The 20,489-nt window shown below is 36.5% G+C and overlaps 3 protein-coding genes across 7 annotated transcripts in view; all 3 read left to right on the plus strand.

Moving 5' to 3' along the window:
- Positions 1 to 1,494, plus strand: part of LOC110103775 (SPX and EXS domain-containing protein 5) — a 61,452-nt gene extending 59,958 nt beyond the window's left edge. For all 4 annotated transcript variants that reach the window (XM_020832604.2, XM_020832605.2, XM_020832603.2 and 1 more), the window contains exons 12-14: positions 304 to 469; positions 552 to 621; positions 1,060 to 1,494. In XM_020832604.2, the coding sequence (XP_020688263.1) occupies positions 304 to 469; positions 552 to 621; positions 1,060 to 1,317 (494 nt within the window). In that variant the 3' untranslated portion in view covers positions 1,318 to 1,494. The remainder of the gene's footprint in view (positions 1 to 303; positions 470 to 551; positions 622 to 1,059) is intronic.
- A 1,037-nt stretch (positions 1,495 to 2,531) lies between these two features.
- LOC110103772 (probable galacturonosyltransferase-like 7) lies at positions 2,532 to 17,189 on the plus strand. Of its 2 annotated transcripts, XM_028699787.1 has the most exons (2): positions 2,532 to 3,666; positions 16,625 to 17,189. In XM_028699787.1, the coding sequence occupies exons 1-2, from the start codon at positions 2,718 to 2,720 to the stop codon at positions 16,675 to 16,677; spliced, it is 1,002 nt and encodes a 333-aa protein (XP_028555620.1). In that variant the 5' UTR covers positions 2,532 to 2,717; the 3' UTR covers positions 16,678 to 17,189. The 2 variants fall into 2 exon arrangements, with proteins under 2 accessions (XP_028555620.1, XP_020688259.1); XM_020832600.2 differs by lacking the exon at positions 16,625 to 17,189 and having other exon boundaries at positions 2,540 to 4,000.
- Positions 17,190 to 17,339: 150 nt separating this feature from the next.
- LOC110103784 (formin-like protein 4) lies at positions 17,340 to 20,241 on the plus strand. Its single transcript, XM_020832618.2, has 2 exons — positions 17,340 to 18,513; positions 18,666 to 20,241. Exons 1-2 carry the CDS (start codon positions 17,489 to 17,491, stop codon positions 19,918 to 19,920), a joined length of 2,280 nt encoding a protein of 759 aa, XP_020688277.1. The 5' UTR covers positions 17,340 to 17,488; the 3' UTR covers positions 19,921 to 20,241.
- Positions 20,242 to 20,489: the final 248 nt, after the last annotated feature.

The following is a 20,489-nucleotide window of genomic DNA, read 5'->3' on the forward strand; positions in this document are numbered from 1 at the left end:
ATATGAATCAAAGTATTGAGGGTAAAGTAGCCATTGATAGACTTGTTGAAAGTTGCAAAAACAGGATTGTTAATACAAATGTTTGATGTAACTGAGAAAATAGATCAAGAAATGATTATATTAGAGCAACAAGTACAATATTCAAATGCCATAATCGGCTTAATTAATATGCATTTTGTTCTCTTATTGATCATTGAAATAGGAAAGAGCTTCCCTCTTCTCCCTTCTATAGTTCTTATGCTGAAAGTTGCACTTTTCCTATTTTCTCATCTGCCCTTCACAATTTTCTCTGTTATTTTTCAGCTCTGAAATACTCGACGGCAATCCCAGTGGTATTTCTTTCTGCCCTCAAGTATCATGTTTTGCCTGCGAACTGGACAAACTTTTATCGTCCCCTTTGGCTTCTTTCTTGTACATTGAACTCATTGTATTCATTTTACTGGGATATTACCCGAGACTGGGATCTGAGGTAAGCCATTTTTTTCCTTCCTGATAATTATTAGCTGCTTGGTATTAATTCTTCTAACCATCCATTCCTTCTTCTACTACAGCATTTTCTCATCCGTATTCAAGTTCAAGAATCCAAATCTCTTCACCAGCCTTTTATATGGGCGAATGTGGGTATGTTACAAGCTCTTATCTTTTCACTAGAGGCCATTTATGTTCCATTTTTATTTTTATATTTTGATATGGAATAAAACTGATTTAGGCTTCGTTTGGGACGACTTTCTTACTGCTTCGTAAAGCGGCTTTTTAGTAGAAAAATTTTATTTTGTGCTAGAAAACTGCTATAAGAAGAAGTAAGAAAGTTGTCCCAAATGAAGCTTAGTATCTCAAAAATATATTTTTATTTATATTGAATATCCAATAAATTGATTTATGCGGTCTTGGCACCGGTTGCCTGCGCCGACAGCCAGCGAGAAAATGATGGCGACTTGTTTACCGATGGTGGAAGAGAGCGGTGGCGGCGACAATTGATAAAAAACACTTAAAATATCTCAAAATTATTTTGAATTTTATTTAAAATAAAAAAAAATTATAATGTCTTCTGCTTCGCAGGTGTATTACTGGGTACTTAGCAGCAACCTAGTTTTCAGATGCACTTGGACTTACAAGCTCTCAGCTCATCTGCGCCACAACTACCTGACTGTTTTCACTGTGACTGCATTGGAGATATTTCGTCGGTTCCAATGGATATTCTTCCGCGTGGAGAATGAGTGGAACAAAATGACTTCGAAGACAGTTTCAGAGCTTAAAATGGAAGAAATGTTAAATGAAGAGTCCCGACTATTAGGATCTTCCAACCATAATGTCTGAGCAGAACAGCATTTTTTCTTCTTTCAAATGGTTCTCCAGAATTTTGTTAGTTTCCATCAAGCCATTATCCAAAATCCCCCCCATTTTTTTTCATTTTTCATTTTTCATTTTTGTTTTTTGAACAAGCCTTACTTGCATTCATCACAAAATTAGTGGGAATGGTCTATATTTACTTTATATGAAGTTTTTATTTTTGTGTAATATCATTGAAAGTTAAGAGTTAGGCTATCATGATAAACTATGTATTAATATAAAAATACTTTTATGACACTTGTCTTTAATTTCGTACGTTATATATCGTTTTTAAATATAATTAAATTATTAAATAAATAAAATGAAAGTTGAAAGAATAGAGAGCCTAGCACTAGCTCTTGTTCATTACTGAATACAGCAATATATTGGCGCTTTTATAAACTAAGGAGATAGCTACTTCACTTGTGACAAGTGACACAGATTGCCGTTAGTTGCGCTGTGACCTTCCCTCAAGGTAGCAATTGGAGGGCGAATGGCTATCTTGTCGCCAAGTTTGCGGAAGCGCGTTGTTGGGGGTAAATTATTGCGTCCGTTGTTTGGATTTGTCCGGACATCAATTCGGTGTCGCCATGTCACCCAAATATATCGGGACCCAGTGTATTTGGGTGATGTGGCGTCACCGGATTGGATGTCCGGACATCCGGTGACCGGATGCAATAATTCGCCCTTGTTGGGAGGGACTTAAGGAAGTTCGTTGGTTGATCAAGAAAGCTTACAAGGAATACCCAGAGTTTATTGGATTTTATTTGAGAAAATAATTTTTTAGTATAAAAATTTTTAAAAATTAAAACTTGTTGTTTAAAAATTAGTAAAAAAAAGTCATCCTAAATGAAGCAAAAGCCGAAGTTTGTGTGAATACCAAACAATAGTTGCAACTGCAAAATTATTTTATGCTGATACGAACTGTGAGGCAACTTAGAACGGGTTATATTATTTTTTTGTTGTGTATTGCGATTGTGTATTTCTGTATATTGAGTGATATGATATGTTCTTTTTCGGCTCCTGATAGAATAATTTTGCAGAGAATATTCCTTCAAAAAATTTAAAACGAATAGGAGAGTTCAATTTCAAAATGTGTTCATACTTTATTCTAAAAATTCATATTTTTCAGTTTAGTCCAACTCTTTTCCATTCCTAACAAATTTAAACTTTCAAAAAATTCCGCAAAATCTCATCACTTTTCCTTGTAATTAATGAAATTATAAAAACAAACCTCCAACTCCCACTCAATAACTCCTCATTTATTATTCCACCCCCATTTCTTCTCCTCCGCTTTCCAAGCCAAGAGGGCAACGAAAGTGAAAACCGATCTCCCCGTCGCCGGCGAATCCGTCGGGCGATTCGTTCACTTTTCCGGCGAGTAAGCAATGCCGATGATCGCCTTCTTCCTCCTCCTTTTCCTTCCCTCCGTCTCCCCAAATACACCCGGCTCGTCCGGCACCTACTTGGAAGCCCCCAAATTCCCCACCGCTGGCGACTGCCCCTCCACCGACGGCTACTGTAACCCATCTCTAGTCCACATCGCCATTACCCTCGACCTACATTACCTCCGCGGCTCCATCGCTGCCGTCCATTCCATTATCCGCCACACCACCTGTCCTGAAACCCTCTTCTTCCATTTCGTCGCCGATGCATCAGCCGGCGACCTATCCGCTATAATCCGCGACGTTTTTCCCTCCCTCCGCTTCCGCGCCTACCGATTCCGCATCGGCCGCGTACGCCGCCTCATCTCCTCCTCCGTCCGTTCTGCCCTAGAGAATCCCCTTAACTACGCCCGCAACTACCTCGCCGATCTACTAGAACCTTGCGTCCGTCGCGTTGTTTATCTCGATTCCGACCTCATTCTCATTGACGATATCCGGCATCTTTGGGACTCCGCCAACGCGGCCTTCTCCGACGCCCCGAAAGCCACGATAGCCGCGCCGGAGTACTGCCACGCCAACTTCACCCTCTACTTCACCGACGCGTTCTGGAATAGCCGATTTAAACACACTTTCGAGGATCGCCGGCGCCCGCCGTGCTACTTCAACACCGGAGTGATGGCGATCGACTTGGAGCGGTGGCGGAAGATGAACTACGGCCTGCAAATCGAGCGGTGGATGGAGATTCAGAAACGGGTGAGGATCTACGATTTGGGATCCCTCCCGCCTTTTCTTCTCGTGTTCGCCGGTGAGATCGAGGGGCTTAATCACAGATGGAACCAGCACGGGCTTGGCGGCGACAACGTCAAGGGGAGTTGCAGGGGTTTGCATCCGGGGCCAGTATCTATTCTCCATTGGAGCGGGAAGGGGAAGCCTTGGGATCGGTTTGACGCTGGTGAGCCTTGCTTTATTGATTACTTATGGAAGATATACGATCTCCATGCTTCTTCGTCTTCTTCTTCTTTCAGTTCGATCTTTTCTTGGTAGGTTTGTGGGTTTTTAGCATTGGGACATAGGTTTCAATTAAATTTTTTTTTTTAATTAGTCGATTGATTGATTCGTTTGCGCAGAAAAAAAAATCTCATTTCTTGATCAGTCCACCCGTTCTTTTTATCATTTGCTTCTGTATTCTAGAATTCTTTTTTTTTTTGGGGGGGGTTGAAGAAGATAGGTCCTTTGCTTGTATCCAGTAATTTAATGATTTGTTTGAGAGCATTTTGTTTTGTTGACCTGCTTCTTTGTTTGTTTTACAATTCCTAATCTCTACTTTTGATTTTTATTTTATTTTTTGGTAATGATGTGGACCTTAGCCCAATTTAAATTAAAATTAAAAGGAACAATATGCAGACGTATTGAGCCCATCATAGCTTTTTGAGGTATTGTGGATGTTTTTTGTGTGAATTTGTTCAAAGCAATATCTAAACAGAAGAAAGCCAAAAAGGACCATTTTTTTTTGGGACATTTAGGTCATTTAAGTCAAACTCATACACAACGCATATATAAAGACTCGAACCCAAGATCTCTTAGTTGGAAGTCTAAGCTCTCAACCAACAGGCTAAGGTGAGCTGACAAAAAGGACAACTTAAAGTGCGAAGATAAGCTCAGAATAGTAAGTAAACTTTTGCTGGTCGACACTGACATCCTTGTAGGTTGAGCATGAATTCTCATTGTCAAGAGCCCACATAATTATAATTGAAAAGGGTAACAAGAACTTACAATAGCCACCAAAGTGCATTCTTCAAGTAGGAATATACTAATAATTCCTCTCCCAATGCCAAAAACAGAAGCTATCAACCCCAGAGGTACCCTCCAAAGGACATTAGAAAAAACCAGCCAGAATAATTTAGAAATGAACCAATCAACAAGAAGAAGAGCAAAAGCCACAAAACCAAAAGGCAAACAAATACAGGATTGATTAGGTTTGTTGTTATCCCTTGCACCTATATTCTTCCTAGCAATGAAAGTGCTCTTAATTTCAATGTGCTAAGTATCTTTCAGTTTCTACTTTCTATTCCTCAATTTGTAAGCCACCAGTTATTTAATCTTCAAAGGGATTCTAGTTGCAAACATTTGAAAATCTTTAGTCATTCATAGCCCTCCAAATAACATAAAAACCCTCATTGAAGCAATGAGAAGATGAAGCCTTCTCACCGCTGAATGATCACCATAATGGCTCACAGGCAGCACTTGATGTGAAAGTAGGATTAGCCATAAAGAAAGGTGATTTTGGGATTAAGGGCTCGTTTGTTTGTCCATTTTTAATGCTTTTTTTCCTTCTGACAACGGTAAAGTAGAAAAAAAAATATTTGTTTGATAAAATTACTTTTCTTAAGAATTACGTTGTTTTTGGACTGTTTTCAAAAGCTTTCTGATATTAACTTCTTTAAAGAACTTCATTCTCTCAAACAACAGTTTTAAAACAACTTTTTAGGACATGCACAAAATAATCAAACAAAGCTTAAAGGTATTAGGCACATAATTTGCATTTGTCATCAACAACAATACCTTCAATAGACAATTTGCATGGATTGGATAAGCAACACATGACAGTCATGCGAGAAAGGAAAATGGAAACTGTAGGCCAGCATCTGACATGTTTGGTGAGCATTTAATATTGCAGCTTCAAATGAATGCATTGTCAAATTATCACATCGTTTGAATAACTTGTGAAGAAGACAAAATTTGAATGAAAACCATACAAAATATGTGAAGTGGGGTCCAAATACTAATGTTATTGATAGGAAGATTACTTTTGGGCGACAAATGGTTGACATGCATATGTTTTTGAAGGTTTATAGTTGTAGATGATGAAGTAGTTCACATTGACAGTTGACATTGGCCTGCCTGGATAGGTTGATCGTCTTCCCTGTTACTGCAACTTATGATAGGAGGGTTGCACGCTCGATGCCATTTCATCACATCGACATGCACCCATTATTGGCGATCGCCAGGCGGTGGCGGTGGCGATGTATTAGCAATATATTTAGATAAAAAAATAAATAGAATTTGTCCAAACATGAGGAATTTTAAAAATATATTCAAAATGCAGTAGCTGGTGTACTTGGAATACACTGTTTTTTTATATTCTGACAAATATCAATGTTTTTAAAACAAATGAATTTGAAATACTTTACATCTTAAATGTAGCAAACCAAACAGCTCCTAAGTAAGCTCAACCCATATAAAACCTTACAAAATTATAATTCTGATACTAACTAAATCTTTCCAAAGACTTAGAAAAAATGCTACAAAACTTAAATCAAGGAAAAGAGAGATCACAAAACATAGCTTGAAAAATATAAAGGGAAATTTACATACATATCACTTTATAACATCCTATTTACATATCTAACACCTAAAACTTTAATATTACATTCATACCACCCTATATTATTTTAATATCAAATATACCACTTATATTTCTTTCCTACCACTCATATATTTCATTTCTACCACTCATATTTGATATGAAAATGAACTATGGGTGGTATTTATGTAATATTAAAGTTTTAAGTGTTAAATATGTAAATAGAATAGTATTAAGTGGTATGTATGTAAATCTCCCAAATATAAAAGTAAAACTTCAACATGACTATTTTACAACTTTTGATTGTCTCACAAATGCTTGGAATACTTTACAAATGATTTTGGCTTGATATCTTTGTTCATGAAAATGAAATTTCAAGATTTTTATCTCTTCAAAGTGTGGATGTTGTTGGGATTTAAATCTAATTTAAGAAATTTTAGAACTATTAAAAGTTAGTGCAGATATATCAGTTTATTAAAATTAGTATGTGCTATTGCATCAAATGAATATTAAAATTGTAGTAATTGTAATGATTTTCTTACAAATGTGTGAATAAGATCAGGGATAACAAATTTCAACTGGAAAGAGCTTATAGATTAAAAACAAAAAAAAATAAAGCATAAGTTAGTTCTCTAATGAGGCATGTTGTTGTAAGGGAGATGATTAATTGGTTATAATAAATTTTATCTTTTGGGGGATTTAGATGCTTTCCATATAATTCTTATATATTTATAATATTTATTTATATAACATCTAATTTCTTATTAAATTTTTTATAGTGAAATATGTATTTTCATCTCAAGGCAATAAATCATTATATTAGTAAAGATCAAAGTTTACATTTAGCATATGTGAATACATAAGAATTATATAGTATTATGTGTAAATCCCTTTTATCTTTTTATGCACATGAAGAATGAATTAATAGTTAGAACAACAGAGTGAAAGATAGAAAGAGAACTAAATCATAATTGGACAATCTCTTGCTATCTAGTTTAGGCTTTATTTGAAATAATTTTTTTACTGCCTTCTTGAATAATTTTTTAGTGCAATAATTTATTGGAAGCAATAAAAAATGGTGATCAAAAGCTGTCCCAAACAAAATATTAAACCCAATTTGAATGGATTGGTTGAGTTTGACCTTGTGAAGTATTATCTGGCCACATGATTCATATGAGGGTATGCTATACAATATTTTATATTTATAAATATGTGGAATAATTCAAATAAGGATGTCTCTCATGGAAATATAAATGTAAGCTTTTATTCCAACTTAATGAATATATTCTTCTATATGATCAAGTAAATTTAGATAATTCCTCATTCAAGTGACGATCCTCTCCTATGATTGTCTTAGGTTTCGTTTTGGACAACTTTCTTATTGTTTTATGAAACAATTTTCTAGTATAAAATTTTCAAATTAAAAAAAAAAATTGTACTAAGAAACTGTTTCATAAAACAATAAGAAAGTTATCCCAAATAAAATCTTAGCGTTTGGACAACTTCATGAAATTACAATAGTTGTGTCAAACCAACAATATATGATAATGACAGGTGAACTTCCTATTAATACTTGAAAATTGGATGATGCCCCTATTTCATTTTTTGCTATCCCACCATTGCAATACCCATATTTGAGTTTATGTTAATAGTAATAGCACACTCACTATCATTTATAGATAGATAAGATGATGCAAAGATGCTCCTATTGCATTTATGGTGGTCCTACCACCACCACCACAATAGACATGTATGAGCTTTTTATTATTTATGATGGCAACCAAAGTTTCTCTCACTAACATTCATAAACAAGGTAAATATTTTCTTTCTTCTTTTTTTTTTTTCATCAATGACAATGAAAAAAGTATATCAACTGATATTCTTCCATCGACAACTTTCCTATTATGTTGATGATGATAAGAACATTGGCCGCCTAATCTACATTTAAGATCAAAGGACATTTCTCGCATGTGTATTATGTGACATAATAAGCGTGATAGATAAGGTTGTGTTTGCTTTGATGGCTTGCACAAGTAGATTTCGCTACTTTTGTCGGCGGCAGTCGTAAAAAATCTCATTTAGGATGTCATGGCGAGGAGATTTTCTCTTCCTGTCCAATCTTATAGGTAGTGTTAGGATGCGGCATAGACGAAGACGAGCGATATTCTCGAGCTCGGGTGACGCATATACAAGCTTTATAAATCAACTAATTTGAAGTGCGTGAAAATTGTAGGATTTTATGCATTTCAAAATGCTTTAGAATTTACTTTAAATTCATTCCTTTCATTTAAATCAAATGCCAAAATAAATCAGATATATGCAAACAAAGAAAAAATCTCTAATGCTTATAATCAAAGAGGCCCTAAAACTAAGAACAAGGAATCGTTTCACTTCAACCTAGGCTTCCTCTCGAGCTCGTGCGCTTCTCCTCTGGCGGTTAGGGTTCCGGCTTTGGCCCCCGCCGGCGGGGGTTTCCGGTCCTTTTTTTAGGAAAGTTTTTCGTCTCTCTTCTCTGTGTTACTGGGGCTTTTTGTTTTTATTTTCTTCCGGTTTTACCGGTATGGCTCCGATCAAATTGAAAGATCCCGATTTTTTCGGGGGATCTTTCACTCTAAATCTTTTCTTCAAGCACTAGCTGGATCATCTTCCTCTTTTCCAGATTTGAGGCCTTCTACCTTTCGTGATCTACCATCTCTTTGGGTTTCTGATGAGGAAATTAGGGATTTGGCTGTTCCTTTTAGGTTCTCGTTAGTTGGTTTCTTCCCGTCGAAACGTCCTCCTCTTAACGCGATTCGCAAATTTTTCTTCAATTTGAAGCTAAACGGTGAAGTTTCTGTTACCGTTTTGGATTCTTCACACATTTTGATTAAGTTATCCAACGATTTAGACTATTGTATAGTTTTTTGCCACCGATCATACATGGTTTTCAATTGATTTATGAAATTAACGAAATGGTCTCCTACGTTAAATATCGGAGTTGAGTCGCCGATCATCCCGATTTGGATTTCATTTCCTCATCTTCGTCCTCATTTCTTTGCGCCAAGGATTCTGTTTGGGCTTGGTGAGTTATTTGGCAAACCCTTAAAAATAGATGAAGCGACATCGGCTGGTTTACGTCCGTCCAATGCTCGTGTTTTAGTTGAAATTGATATTACCAAAACTTATACTAAGCAAGTTTGGTTAGGATCTGAGGCTCAAGGATTTGTTCAGGATGTGGTTTTTGATGAATGTCCTCATTTTTGTAGTGTTTGTAAATGTTTAGGGCATGTGCCTGGTAAGTGCAAATCCGATTCTAGCTTTGGGAAACCTGATATTGTGATTGATCCTGTTGAGGTTTTACCGGCTGCTGGTGTGTTAAATGACGGTTTGGATATTTCCTCTGTTCCGGAAAATGCGGCTAATGTTTTGGTTAATTCTGAGATGGATGGGGTGGATTTGCTCACTATGGAGCCTGAGGGCGATTCGCAGGCTGATGGGCTTGCCCGGTTAATTTGGGTATATCGGTGGGTGTTAGTAATTGCCAATTGTTGGCTAGTGATGTGGTAATTTGCTGGCTGATGCTGGTGATTTTGTTCTGTCGCATAAGGCTACCCCTTTTTTTCCTTCGAGCAATGGTTTGTTGAATGTTTCTGATCTTGTGGGTTTTAATTTGGAACCTCTGGCGGCTGTTAGTGAATCGGTACCGCCAGCGGGTTCTGAGATTTCAACTGTTATGGGTGTTGTGGTTGAAAATGGCGGTTTGCAGGTATCAAAGAATTTGGAATGTGGTACTGATGGTGGGGTACCTGTTGTTTATGTCGGGCTTGTGGATGAGTCTACGCATATGGTTTGTGTGGAAAGGCTTTCTTCTACCAACAACTTGGTTGTGGTGCCAGTTAATGAGGTGGATGTTAATGAGATGGCTACCTGTATGGGTAATTCATCTGGTTTGATGATTAGAAAACAGGGTGATTGGCTGGTTGATTCGTCGGATTCTGAATCGGAGTCTGAGTTAAATATTTCTGACAATGTTTTTGTGCTTGGATGTAATAAAAATGTTGTCGCTCTGGGGAAATTTTGGGGGAGGGGACATCGTAGGCGATGAGCTTCCGATAGCTGTGTTTTTTCCTATTGCTGGTGCTCGGTTTTTGTTGGTTTTATCGTTGGATTGGCATGTTTTTGTGGCTATGGGCAATGATGTGGTCGAGGCTCGCGTCCCGGTCAGCTTTGCTGGTGGCAACCGTTGGTGAGGGACTTGGGTTTCGAGATTCACTGACTGGACGGTCTGTGCGGGTTGTCGGGATGCTGGGAGCCTTGGTTGTTTGCTGAGCCGTCTTCTTAGCTTGTATTTTTTGTCATTATGTTTTCTGTGGTTTTTTTCTTTTTTCTTTATTTTGTCATGGTTGTATCCTTGGATTGGAGAGTATGAATAGAATTATTGTGTTGTTTAAAAATAAAAAATAAGAGGCCCTAAAACTATTGCATCACAAAAGATTTATTAAAGTGAAAAGAAAATTTGTTATTGAATATTTGGCTATTTGCTTATGATTCTGCATGCCATGATTGCCAGGCCCGCCTAGAGGTGTAAGTAAGCCGAGCCGGCTCGTGAGCCGGAATTTAAAAATTCCCGCCCATGGCTGGCGAGCCGGCTCGAGCTCGTTAACAGTGACACGAGCTCGAGTTTGAGCTCGACTGTCGAGCTCGAGCTCGAGTTCAAGCTCGCTTTCCATCTAACGAGCCGAGCTCGATAAGGGCTAAAACTCGACTCGACTCGACTCGTTTACACCCCTAAGCCCGCCTATCTCAAAATTATATGTGATCCAAAAAATAATAATAAATAACGGATAGTTGAATTTGTTGTAGATGAAGCCAAAATTATTTTAAAAACAAGGTATTTTACATCAATATTTTTTATTTGTTTATCTTCCATTATTAAATTAACTTAATATTAACATAATATATAATTAATTAATTAAAATTTATATTTCATAAATATAATCATTTCCTTTTCATGAATTGGAAGCGATTTGTGGCATATCTTAGCTAGGAGTGTGAGTGAGCCAAGTTGATTCATGATCCAGATTGAGATTGACTTGAGTCGATCTTATTGAGCCACCAATTTGAGTTCAAATTTCTAAGCTCATATATATTATACAAGCTCAAGCTTGGCTTGACTTAGCTCATCGAGTCCGATCGATTAATATTAATTATCACATCAGCATTTATATTAAGCTTAATTAATTATTTTAATCTTTATTCAAAATAAAAAAATTGAGCTTTAAAACTAGTCAATCTCAGGCTTTTTCATCAAGCTTGAGTAGTCAAATAACTCAAACAGAGCTGCATTACTTGATATTAAAAAAATTTAAGATATGAATCTCCACTATTTCTTTGATAATCTCTACAACAGCTACATAAGACCAAGAGCTCCAAATTTTGTGGTCTCATTTTCTCCATTTGTGGGGAAAATACATATTTCTATAACTTCAAAAACTCAAGTGGATTGTTTTAAGTTGGCTAGACCTCATGGTTTTCTCTTCTTAGATTTTTTTATATGAAAGCTCTAGTGCCTCATGCATTTTTCGCCTTTAGGGTTTAGAGGAAAGGCGAATATCTATAACTTCAAAAACTAAGATGGAAAAAGTGAACTGTAACTTTAAAATATAAGAAGATTACTTCAGTTGGGTCAAACCCCATTGTTTTTTTTTACTTAAATTTCTTATGTACTTCTTTTTTATCTATATATGTGTTGGATTTTTAAGTGAAGTGAGGATGTAAAACTCTTTAACCATCACTACAAATTTTCTAATTATGCAGGAAACCACACTTTTGCAACTTGTAAAATCAAGTGAATTACTTCAACTTGGAAAGTTCTCATGAGTTTTTTCCTATTTTGGGTTGTTCGCATAAAATTTTTGATATCTTATATGTTCTTATCTTTTAACTATGCACAGTATAACACAAAACTCTCTTTATCACCACAAGTTTTTTAGTTGCAACAATTATTAATTAGGTTCAACTAGCCATAATTATCACTTGAATCAAATTTGTTAAAGAGGTTATTTAACAAGTTGCTTCTTTATTCGACAAATAAATTTAATATTTATTGTTTTATTTATAGAGGAAAGGTTTATTTCCTAATGATCTAATCAATGGAAGTCATCATGAGTAGACAACCATGTAAAGTAAACTCGTTGAGAGAAGTAGTTGAAGGATACAAAAATTACTTGTCAAGTTCAAAGTTATGTTGCTAAAGACTTCATAATAGAAGCTAAATCTTAAAGTTCTCACCCTTCACCTCAAGCACTGCACTAAGGATGATTCTAACACACTAAGTCATAAACTACTATCACACTATAATTTTGATAATAATATAGTTGAATCCTAGATATCCTCTTTCACTATTTATCTCTCTCTTCTTTTTCTCTTTTTGACTTACTCCATTATTGTTATTAGGATTTTGATGTCACATAGGAAAATATTTGAATGTATAATCCATTTACATACAGTGAGGAAAATGAGAGGTCTCTTCACATGGACTAAAACTATATTACTATCTATCTAACATTCTATTAAATTAAATGTAAAGCCATATAATAAGAATGATCAAGATAATTCTTAAGTGCGGATTCCAAAAAGAAACTCATCGTGTTAAAGGCATATCTAATTTCTCTCATAAACGACTACCAAATTCTGTAGCACTAATCTTAACTCGAACAATTAATAAGACAGCCCTTCCCAAGGAGAGTACTACTAAAATGTCTTTGTCTCGTTATGACAAATAATAACATAGTCAATCATTTAATTTATTTTCAATTTTAATAGCAGAAGCTTAACCTGCACTAAAATTAAAAATGCCAACTCTCAAACCTTACTTGGGAAAGATAAGCCCAACTAACCATATCACCCATCTCAATCCAATAACTTTTCTTCTTAGTATTAGTGATGCTCTAAAATATCAACTACTATTTGTAACATTTAGGAAAGCACTATTGAGTGGCTTTTAAGACTTTTTCCTACAAGCATTATCAAATTTATGGAAGTTAAATGAGTTTTTATTACATAATTTGCTAGCATATATAAATTATTAAAAAGTTCATAAGCTCTCTTATATATAAGATGTGAATGTGACAATTTTCTAAGTTTTGTTATTCATCTTTAATAGAAGAAGTTGAATATATAATATCTTGATATTGTAGTTACTCAAACTACACTTGAGGTCTTTAAGAAGAATCTTAGATATGCACTTATTTTATAAAAGCCAAAAAATTTATCTGAGTTATTAGAAATCACCTATAGTTACATCAACATGGAAGAATAAGAGAATGTAAACACTTACACTTTAAATGCAAAGCATCTAAAAGTCACATAAAAAATTATGATAAAATCATTAGTAAAGTCAAATATATAATTGGTGAATTCAACCCATTAGAGATAAGCACTCACTATAATAATCAACACTAGAAACAACATCATTCATATAAAAATGAATGTAAAAGTATGTTGACATAAATTGAGTTTAAACTAAACAAGTAAATTTCAATTTGATTTATTCTGGCTAAAGCAAATCAACAAACAATCTTTATATCAGAGATTTTAATTCAAAAATTTTTTAAAGGTAATGGTGCAACCAATTCAATTCAATTCTATATGTTAAATATTATTGCAACATGCTAATACAATCATGAGTAAAGTGATTTAATCATTCCAAGTATTTCACGACATAAGCGGTAAAGCATAGTATCAATTTTCATCATATCAAATAAAAAAGTATGTAAAAGTAATTAGCAGTGCAGTTAGTAAAGAAAAGTGAGACACATCAATTTATTATGGTTTATCACTAATACATATGTTTATGTTCCTACAATAAAGTCAACCATAGTAGTAAACTATCTTTTTATTTCTCCCTAAGTGATCGTAAAGCAATCACTCTCTTTGTCTCCGTATGCTTCTTAGAAAAGCCAAAGAGAACCAAAATTTGTGCTAGACAAGAAGTACCGAAGTTCGTCTTCTCATAAAAACTCTTGAAAATAATGTTCACTATTCACTAAGCTCCCTATGCCTATTAGGATGTCGCTAATTTGATAGTTTGTAATGAGTGTTGTGATAAACAAATCACATGATTGTAGGGGTCACCATTCAATGGTTATACAACTTCAATAAAATTAATAGGTCATACCTCAATAGTAGGCGCCCTTAAGGTAATGATCACAAACTTCAACTCTTTCAATTGAATTCATTTAAGGTTAGCTTGATGAGAAGACTCTTCACTAGCTTCTCTATGAATTGTTGGAACTAACCTAGTAATATGAATAACCTACACTATGATTGCTTTATTGTGAACTTCTTCATCGCGCCTTCCTTGTCCTTTTTCCTACATTAGTAAGAATGGATTTTTAAAATTTATTTGCCTTGATGAGCTCCTCCACCAACCATTGAAGGCACTGACACACCTCATTATTATAATTATGGTCATGATCATGATAATATGTTCAATAATTTTGACTGGTCATGTAGGTGGCCTTTTACCCTCATAGGTGTCAACCATATTTAACAAATCTTTATTATATATAGTTGTAATAAGATCAACCATTGAGACTCAAAGCTGCTTCATACTTTACATTGGGCAAAGTAAAGGTGGTAGTAGCCTCTCGCCATAGAAATCATCTCATCATTCTTCATTTCATACTCACCTCTTGAAGAGACAAGTTCGTTGATGTTAAATAGCTCTTCTTTGATTATGAAAAAATTCCTTGTCACCCCCAAACTCTTATAGTGACTTCTCTGGTTTGAGGGAAACTATCAAAATTTTCTTGCCAAAATAGCTCCTCTTCTTCTTCCTTCTTTTCATCGTAGAGGTTCTAGTCTCTATGTTGTATTCCTTAATGATGATTGAATTATTTGTGAATTCCATCAACTCAACGAAAGTGCCAAGTTGTTGCAGTCCAAGTGTATACTTATAAGGTCCTTTGTGCATACCTTAAGTTAGAGTAGATCAAGCCATAGTGCTCTAAGTCCTTTAAATCCAACATTTCTTTTGGAATCATATAATGAAGCTTTTGAATTACTCATTCAGTTCTTACCTAGTTTGTAGTAAGAGTTGTGAATTCTTTTGCAACATTTGCATGCTGGCGAATTTAATAAAGAACATCCTTTTTGTAACAACCAAAAAATGAAAAGTATTTAAAACAATAATTTTTTTTTTAATTTTTGTTTGAACTAGAGCGCTTTAGTATTGTGCTTGTGTGTTGTGACACTAGGTTTGAGAGAACAATAACGCTAAAAACTGTCGCCGCAGCATTTGAATCTTTGTTTCTACAAAAATTCTAAATTCTACATGTAGCCCCATTGCCTCCCTCACTCTTTACTTACTCAAGAAGAAACCGAAGAAGAAGAAGGAAAGGGGGAAGAGGAGGAAGAGAGAGGGACGAGAGATAAAGTCCATCGGGGCCTTTTCGTCCATCTTTTTTCTCTTTATTGTAAGTAATTATCATCTTACCTCTGTCTTTGATAGTTTTGATTTCTATGAATTTTATCTTTCCTAAATATGCCAAAAATACATTATCTCTTAATTTTTGAAGTTTTCACCTCGTAACTTTTGATATGTTATAGATTTGATTATTCTGAGTAATATGATATGATTTTATTACACTGTCATTAATTAAAAATGTGTATATGAATATTTTGTGAAATGAGTAGGAAAAAAAGTATAATAAGTTTAATATGATAATACTGAAATATAATATGTATTGAAATGGTTGATATGATTGATATATACTAGAATGTGATACTGATCTAATTGAAAGGACGTATTAATTAATATCAGATATATACGACATGATAACCCTACGTGATACCCTTAAAATTCACTGATGGAAGTCATAAAGAGCTGGAGACTGACTGTGAGTTATAAAAAGTCGGAGCGACTATTTCATGTGATTCAATGAAAGTTATAAGGAGGCGATTGTTAGGAGTCCTAAGTGCATGAACAAGATATCCTCATCTCAATATTTGATAGAATATTAATTATTGATATTAATTACTTATTATTGATGCTGATTACAAAAATTGATATTGACTATTGTTACTGATATTGTACGAACATTGATCTTATGGATATTAATTTTTGTTAATACTTATTATAATTGAATACATATACTAATATTAATGTATAAATGTATATTATATAAATATATAATTGATTGACTAACGAGAATAATTGAATGATATGACTAAATGAAACTAATTGAATGATAAAGATAAGAGTGATTGATTGATTGATTGATTGATTGATTGATTGATACATGTAACCAGTACATATAGCATGTATTGATTTGTATATTTCTTTACATGATTTATAATATATTATTTCCCTTTTATTGTGCATTAATTTTAATTGTATTTTTTTTTTATTTGTTGGACTTTTATGCTATTATGTAGCTTTTATATGTTTACATGAAAGGGGACCCAGTGGCATGAGGCACTGGATGACATACATAATTTTCTTTCTATACTGCTAGTTTAGTTTTTCTTTTCATTCATCTGGCTAATGTGTATTCTTTTCCAGGGCTACCGCTAATGGTTAGTGGAGGATGGCTAGTGAAGGCTGGTGTTGACTAATAGGTACCAACAGACAACAGTAGCTAATGGTGGAGAGCGATGGTGATAGTCGGCATCAATTGATTATGATAAATGAGAAAGGTAACGTTTCTAAATTAGACAATTTGTTTAAATCAACACTAAATGAACTAAATATTAAATTTCAAATACATCAACAAACTACTTAGAATTTCAAAATGTTTCAAATACATCAACTAATCATAAAATAAAAAATTTAAATATTTTTATATCTTAATGTTACACTTAAAATAATTCAAATCAAATGAGTCTTCCTCTTTCCTATTTTCTTCTCAATATACTACATACATAAATGTAATATAAACTATAAAGAGTATAATGCCTATCAAACGTTGTCTTTTTATTTCTTTCGTGTGAATGCATCACCAAATAAAAAAAAAAATTATATTATGCTATTTATATATCTAACTCTTAAAGCTTTAATATTATATGTCTACTACCAACAGCTTAAATATGAGTATAAGAAATAAAATATTAAAATTTATAGAATATTATGAGTGATAAAAATGAAATATATTAGTGATATATTTGATATTAAAATTGTCTATGGATGATAGATATGATATATTAAAAATTTAAATATTACATATATAAATAATATGATATAACAAACAAAAACCAAGTGAAATAGAGAAGCTTCGAAAATCTAACCCCATCCAAATCGAAACCCAAAATCCTCTCAATTTCGCATCTTACCTAACCCACCCAACCTATCTTTCTTCTTAAATCTTACAACAAATCTGTGGATTCCTCATTCCAAATCAAAAATTCGGTTTTTTTGTTACAAAATTCCATGGATTCAATCGCGAGATTAGGGTTTACTTTATCCCTCCTCATTCTCCTGATTCAATCTCTCTTCCCCTATTCCATCTCTTCTTTATCTCAACGCCATCTTCTCCAATTAAGCTCCCGATCCCCACAGAACCTTCAGACCTTCCCTTCCACCGCCATCCCCGCCTTCACCCATCCTCCTCCTACTCCGCCACCTCCTCCTCTTTCATCACCTCCGCCGCCGCTGCCGCCGCCGGCCTCTTCTGCTTCTGATTTGGATAACGGGAGCATAGCCGCGGCCGTGATCGGCACCGCCGCGAGCAGCTTTGCCATCTACGGATTCCTTTTCTTCGCCTTCTATCGGTTCACCAAAAAGAAGCGCCGCGGCCCGGAGACGCGCGTCTACAACTCTGATGCGGCTGCTGGCGGCAGTGATGTTAAACCTTTCAGATCAAAGCCGGAACCCACTCTCAAGGGCTTAATCGTCGACGAAAACGGCCTGGACGTGCTCTACTGGCAGAATCTTGAGGATAGAAGGCGCTGCCATCACTGCAACAGCATCGTCGAAAGAGGCCGCCACATGGAAGACGATGAGCCACCGGAGCCTCGGAGGCGCCGGCGAGGGAAGGGTGAGCTGATGACCCAAGAAAGTCCCCTGCTTCCAACCGATTCGGTTAATTCCTCATCAATGATGTTCGCTCAATCTAGGGTATCGAATCGGATCTCGTCCGCATCCATGTCCTCTCCTGAAGCAGCGTCTCATTCTCCTCCTGCCGTCCCGCCACCGGCTAAATCCCAACCGCCGCCCCCTCCTCCTCCTCCACCCGCTCCTCCTAAACCTCCAACTCCGCTGGCTCCGCCCATAAAGAACGCCCCCGCCCCTCCTCCCCCGCCGTCCCGGCGGGCAGCGGCCGCGCCTACGTTGCAGCTGGGACCGGATGGCGGAACTGAGCGGCCCAGACTGAAGCCGTTGCACTGGGAGAAGGTGACTCCGACGAGAGCCGGGCATTCCATGGTGTGGGACAGAATTAACGATGGTTCAATTAAGTAAGTTTCTAGATTCTTGTTGAGATAAAAAGTCCTGTCTTTTTGCACGGCCTGATTTTGTCAACTTCGTTTTTTGAAGGGAATCAATTTGAGCTTTGAAAACGAATAAAAAAAATTCAACTGAAATTTGATTAAAACGTTTTTTCTTCAAGGTTCGATGATGATCAAATCGAAGCTCTATTCGGCTACGTGTCCGCAAACCCAAATCCCGCCAAATCCAACTCCAGCGAATCTTCCTCCTCCACTTCCACCTCTGCCGCCGCCGCCGTTCCGACCCCAATCAATCTCCTCGACGCCCGCAAATCCCAGAACATCGCCATCATCCTCCGCACCATTGCCGTATCCCGCAATGAAATTCTCGACAGTCTTCAACACGGCCACGGCCTCGCCGCCGACACACTTGAGAAGCTCACCCGCATCACCCTCACCAAAGACGAAGAATCCCTCATCCTCTCCTTCTCCGGAAACCCTGTCCACCTCACCGACGCCGAGTCCTTTCTCTTCCACCTCCTCCAAAGCTTCCCTTCCGCTTTCCCCCGCCTCAACGCAATGCACTTCCGCAGCTGTGTCTATAACACTGAGATCCTCCATCTCAAACAATCCCTTCAAACTCTGGAGCTCGCCTGCAAGGAACTTCGCACCAGAGGCCTATTTCTGAAGCTTCTCGAAGCCATTCTAAAAGCCGGAAACCGAATGAACGCCGGCACGGCGAGGGGAAACGCCCAGGCATTCGACCTCACCGCCCTCCGCAAGCTGTCCGACGTCAAGAGCACTGATGGGAAGACCACTCTCCTTCATTTCGTGGTGGAAGAGGTCGTCCGCTCGGAAGGCAAGCGCTGTGCCGCCATTAACGCGGAAGCGGGAGAAGATAGGGAAAGGGAGTTTATGATGCTGGGCTTGCCGGTAGTTGGTGGCCTAAGCTCTGAATTCATGAATGTGAAGAAGGCAGCGGCGCTTGACTTGGACTCCATGGCAGTCACCTGCTCTGCAATGGCTGAACGAGTAATGGATATCCGGAAGTTCTTGAGGAGCTGTGAGGAGAATGAAGAGGGGTTCGTGAGGGAGATGAAGGGGTTTGTGGAAACGGCGAGTAAGGAGATAGAGGAGGTGAGAGAGGAGCAATGGAAGGTCATGGAGATTGTCAAGAGGACAACAGATTATTACCTGCTCGGAGCTGCCATGAAGGAGAAGGAAGGGAAGCCGTCGCTTCAGATTTTGGTTATAGTGAGGGATTTTTTGGCTATGGTAGATCAAGCTTGTATTGATATATGTAGAAATATACAGAAGAGGAAGAAGGAGACGCCATTAGAGAAGGAGAAGAGGATGACAACTAGGTTTCCGAATTTGCCAGCTCGTTTCATGGCAGATAATTCAGTATCTTGTTCGGATTCAGAAGAGGAGTTCTGATTGCAAGGCATTCGAGAATGCTTGCAAGGAGAGATTATTCTCTGCGGACATTGGACAAGAAGAATAGTCTGATTTTGTCTAAAAGCTAAGGCGTTTTTATTGTTTACGGAGACAAATCGGACGGTTCACCTCATATGTTGTCCGCACAGAATAATTCATCGCTTGTAAGGGCATCTCCAACCGAACGTCAATGTGGTGTTTGCAGTTTGCAGGACCGTTCAACCGAGTTGTTTTCAGGAAGTCATTTTTATGTTTTGAAAAGTTACACTGTTCACCAACACATTTACAAAAAAAATAGAGAAAGAATATACACCGGTTAAATTTTTTGTTGTTAGAAATAAAGTTTAATTGGAGATGAATTACTGTTTAATATGTTCTTTACTGTATTTTAGAGCGGAAAATAAGTTTTTCGGGTGGAGATACCCTAATATGATCATTTTACACATCATTCTTTGCATTTTTGTAGAATGGTTTTGGGAAAAAAAATATTTAGGTCAACTTGTTAAATTTTGAGCAAAATATATCTTAAAACTATTCAATTTAATTTATGATTGAATGTAATACATAAA

The sequence above is a fragment of the Dendrobium catenatum genome, unplaced genomic scaffold (genome assembly GCF_001605985.2).
Source record: "Dendrobium catenatum unplaced genomic scaffold, ASM160598v2 fragScaff_scaffold_1391, whole genome shotgun sequence".
NCBI classification, from domain to species: domain Eukaryota; kingdom Viridiplantae; phylum Streptophyta; class Magnoliopsida; order Asparagales; family Orchidaceae; genus Dendrobium; species Dendrobium catenatum.

What these genes read in the sequence shown, in the direction of transcription:
- LOC110103772 (XM_020832600.2), top strand. Translation starts at nt 2,718, where the DNA reads ATGCCGATGATCGCCTTCTTCCTCCTCCTTTTCCTTCCCTCCGTCTCC.
- LOC110103784 (XM_020832618.2), top strand. Translation starts at nt 17,489, where the DNA reads ATGGATTCAATCGCGAGATTAGGGTTTACTTTATCCCTCCTCATTCTC. An exon ending in ATTAACGATGGTTCAATTAA is followed by an intron (nt 18,514 to 18,665) that starts GTAAGTTTCTAG and finishes TTTTTCTTCAAG; the next exon opens with GTTCGATGATGATCAAATCG.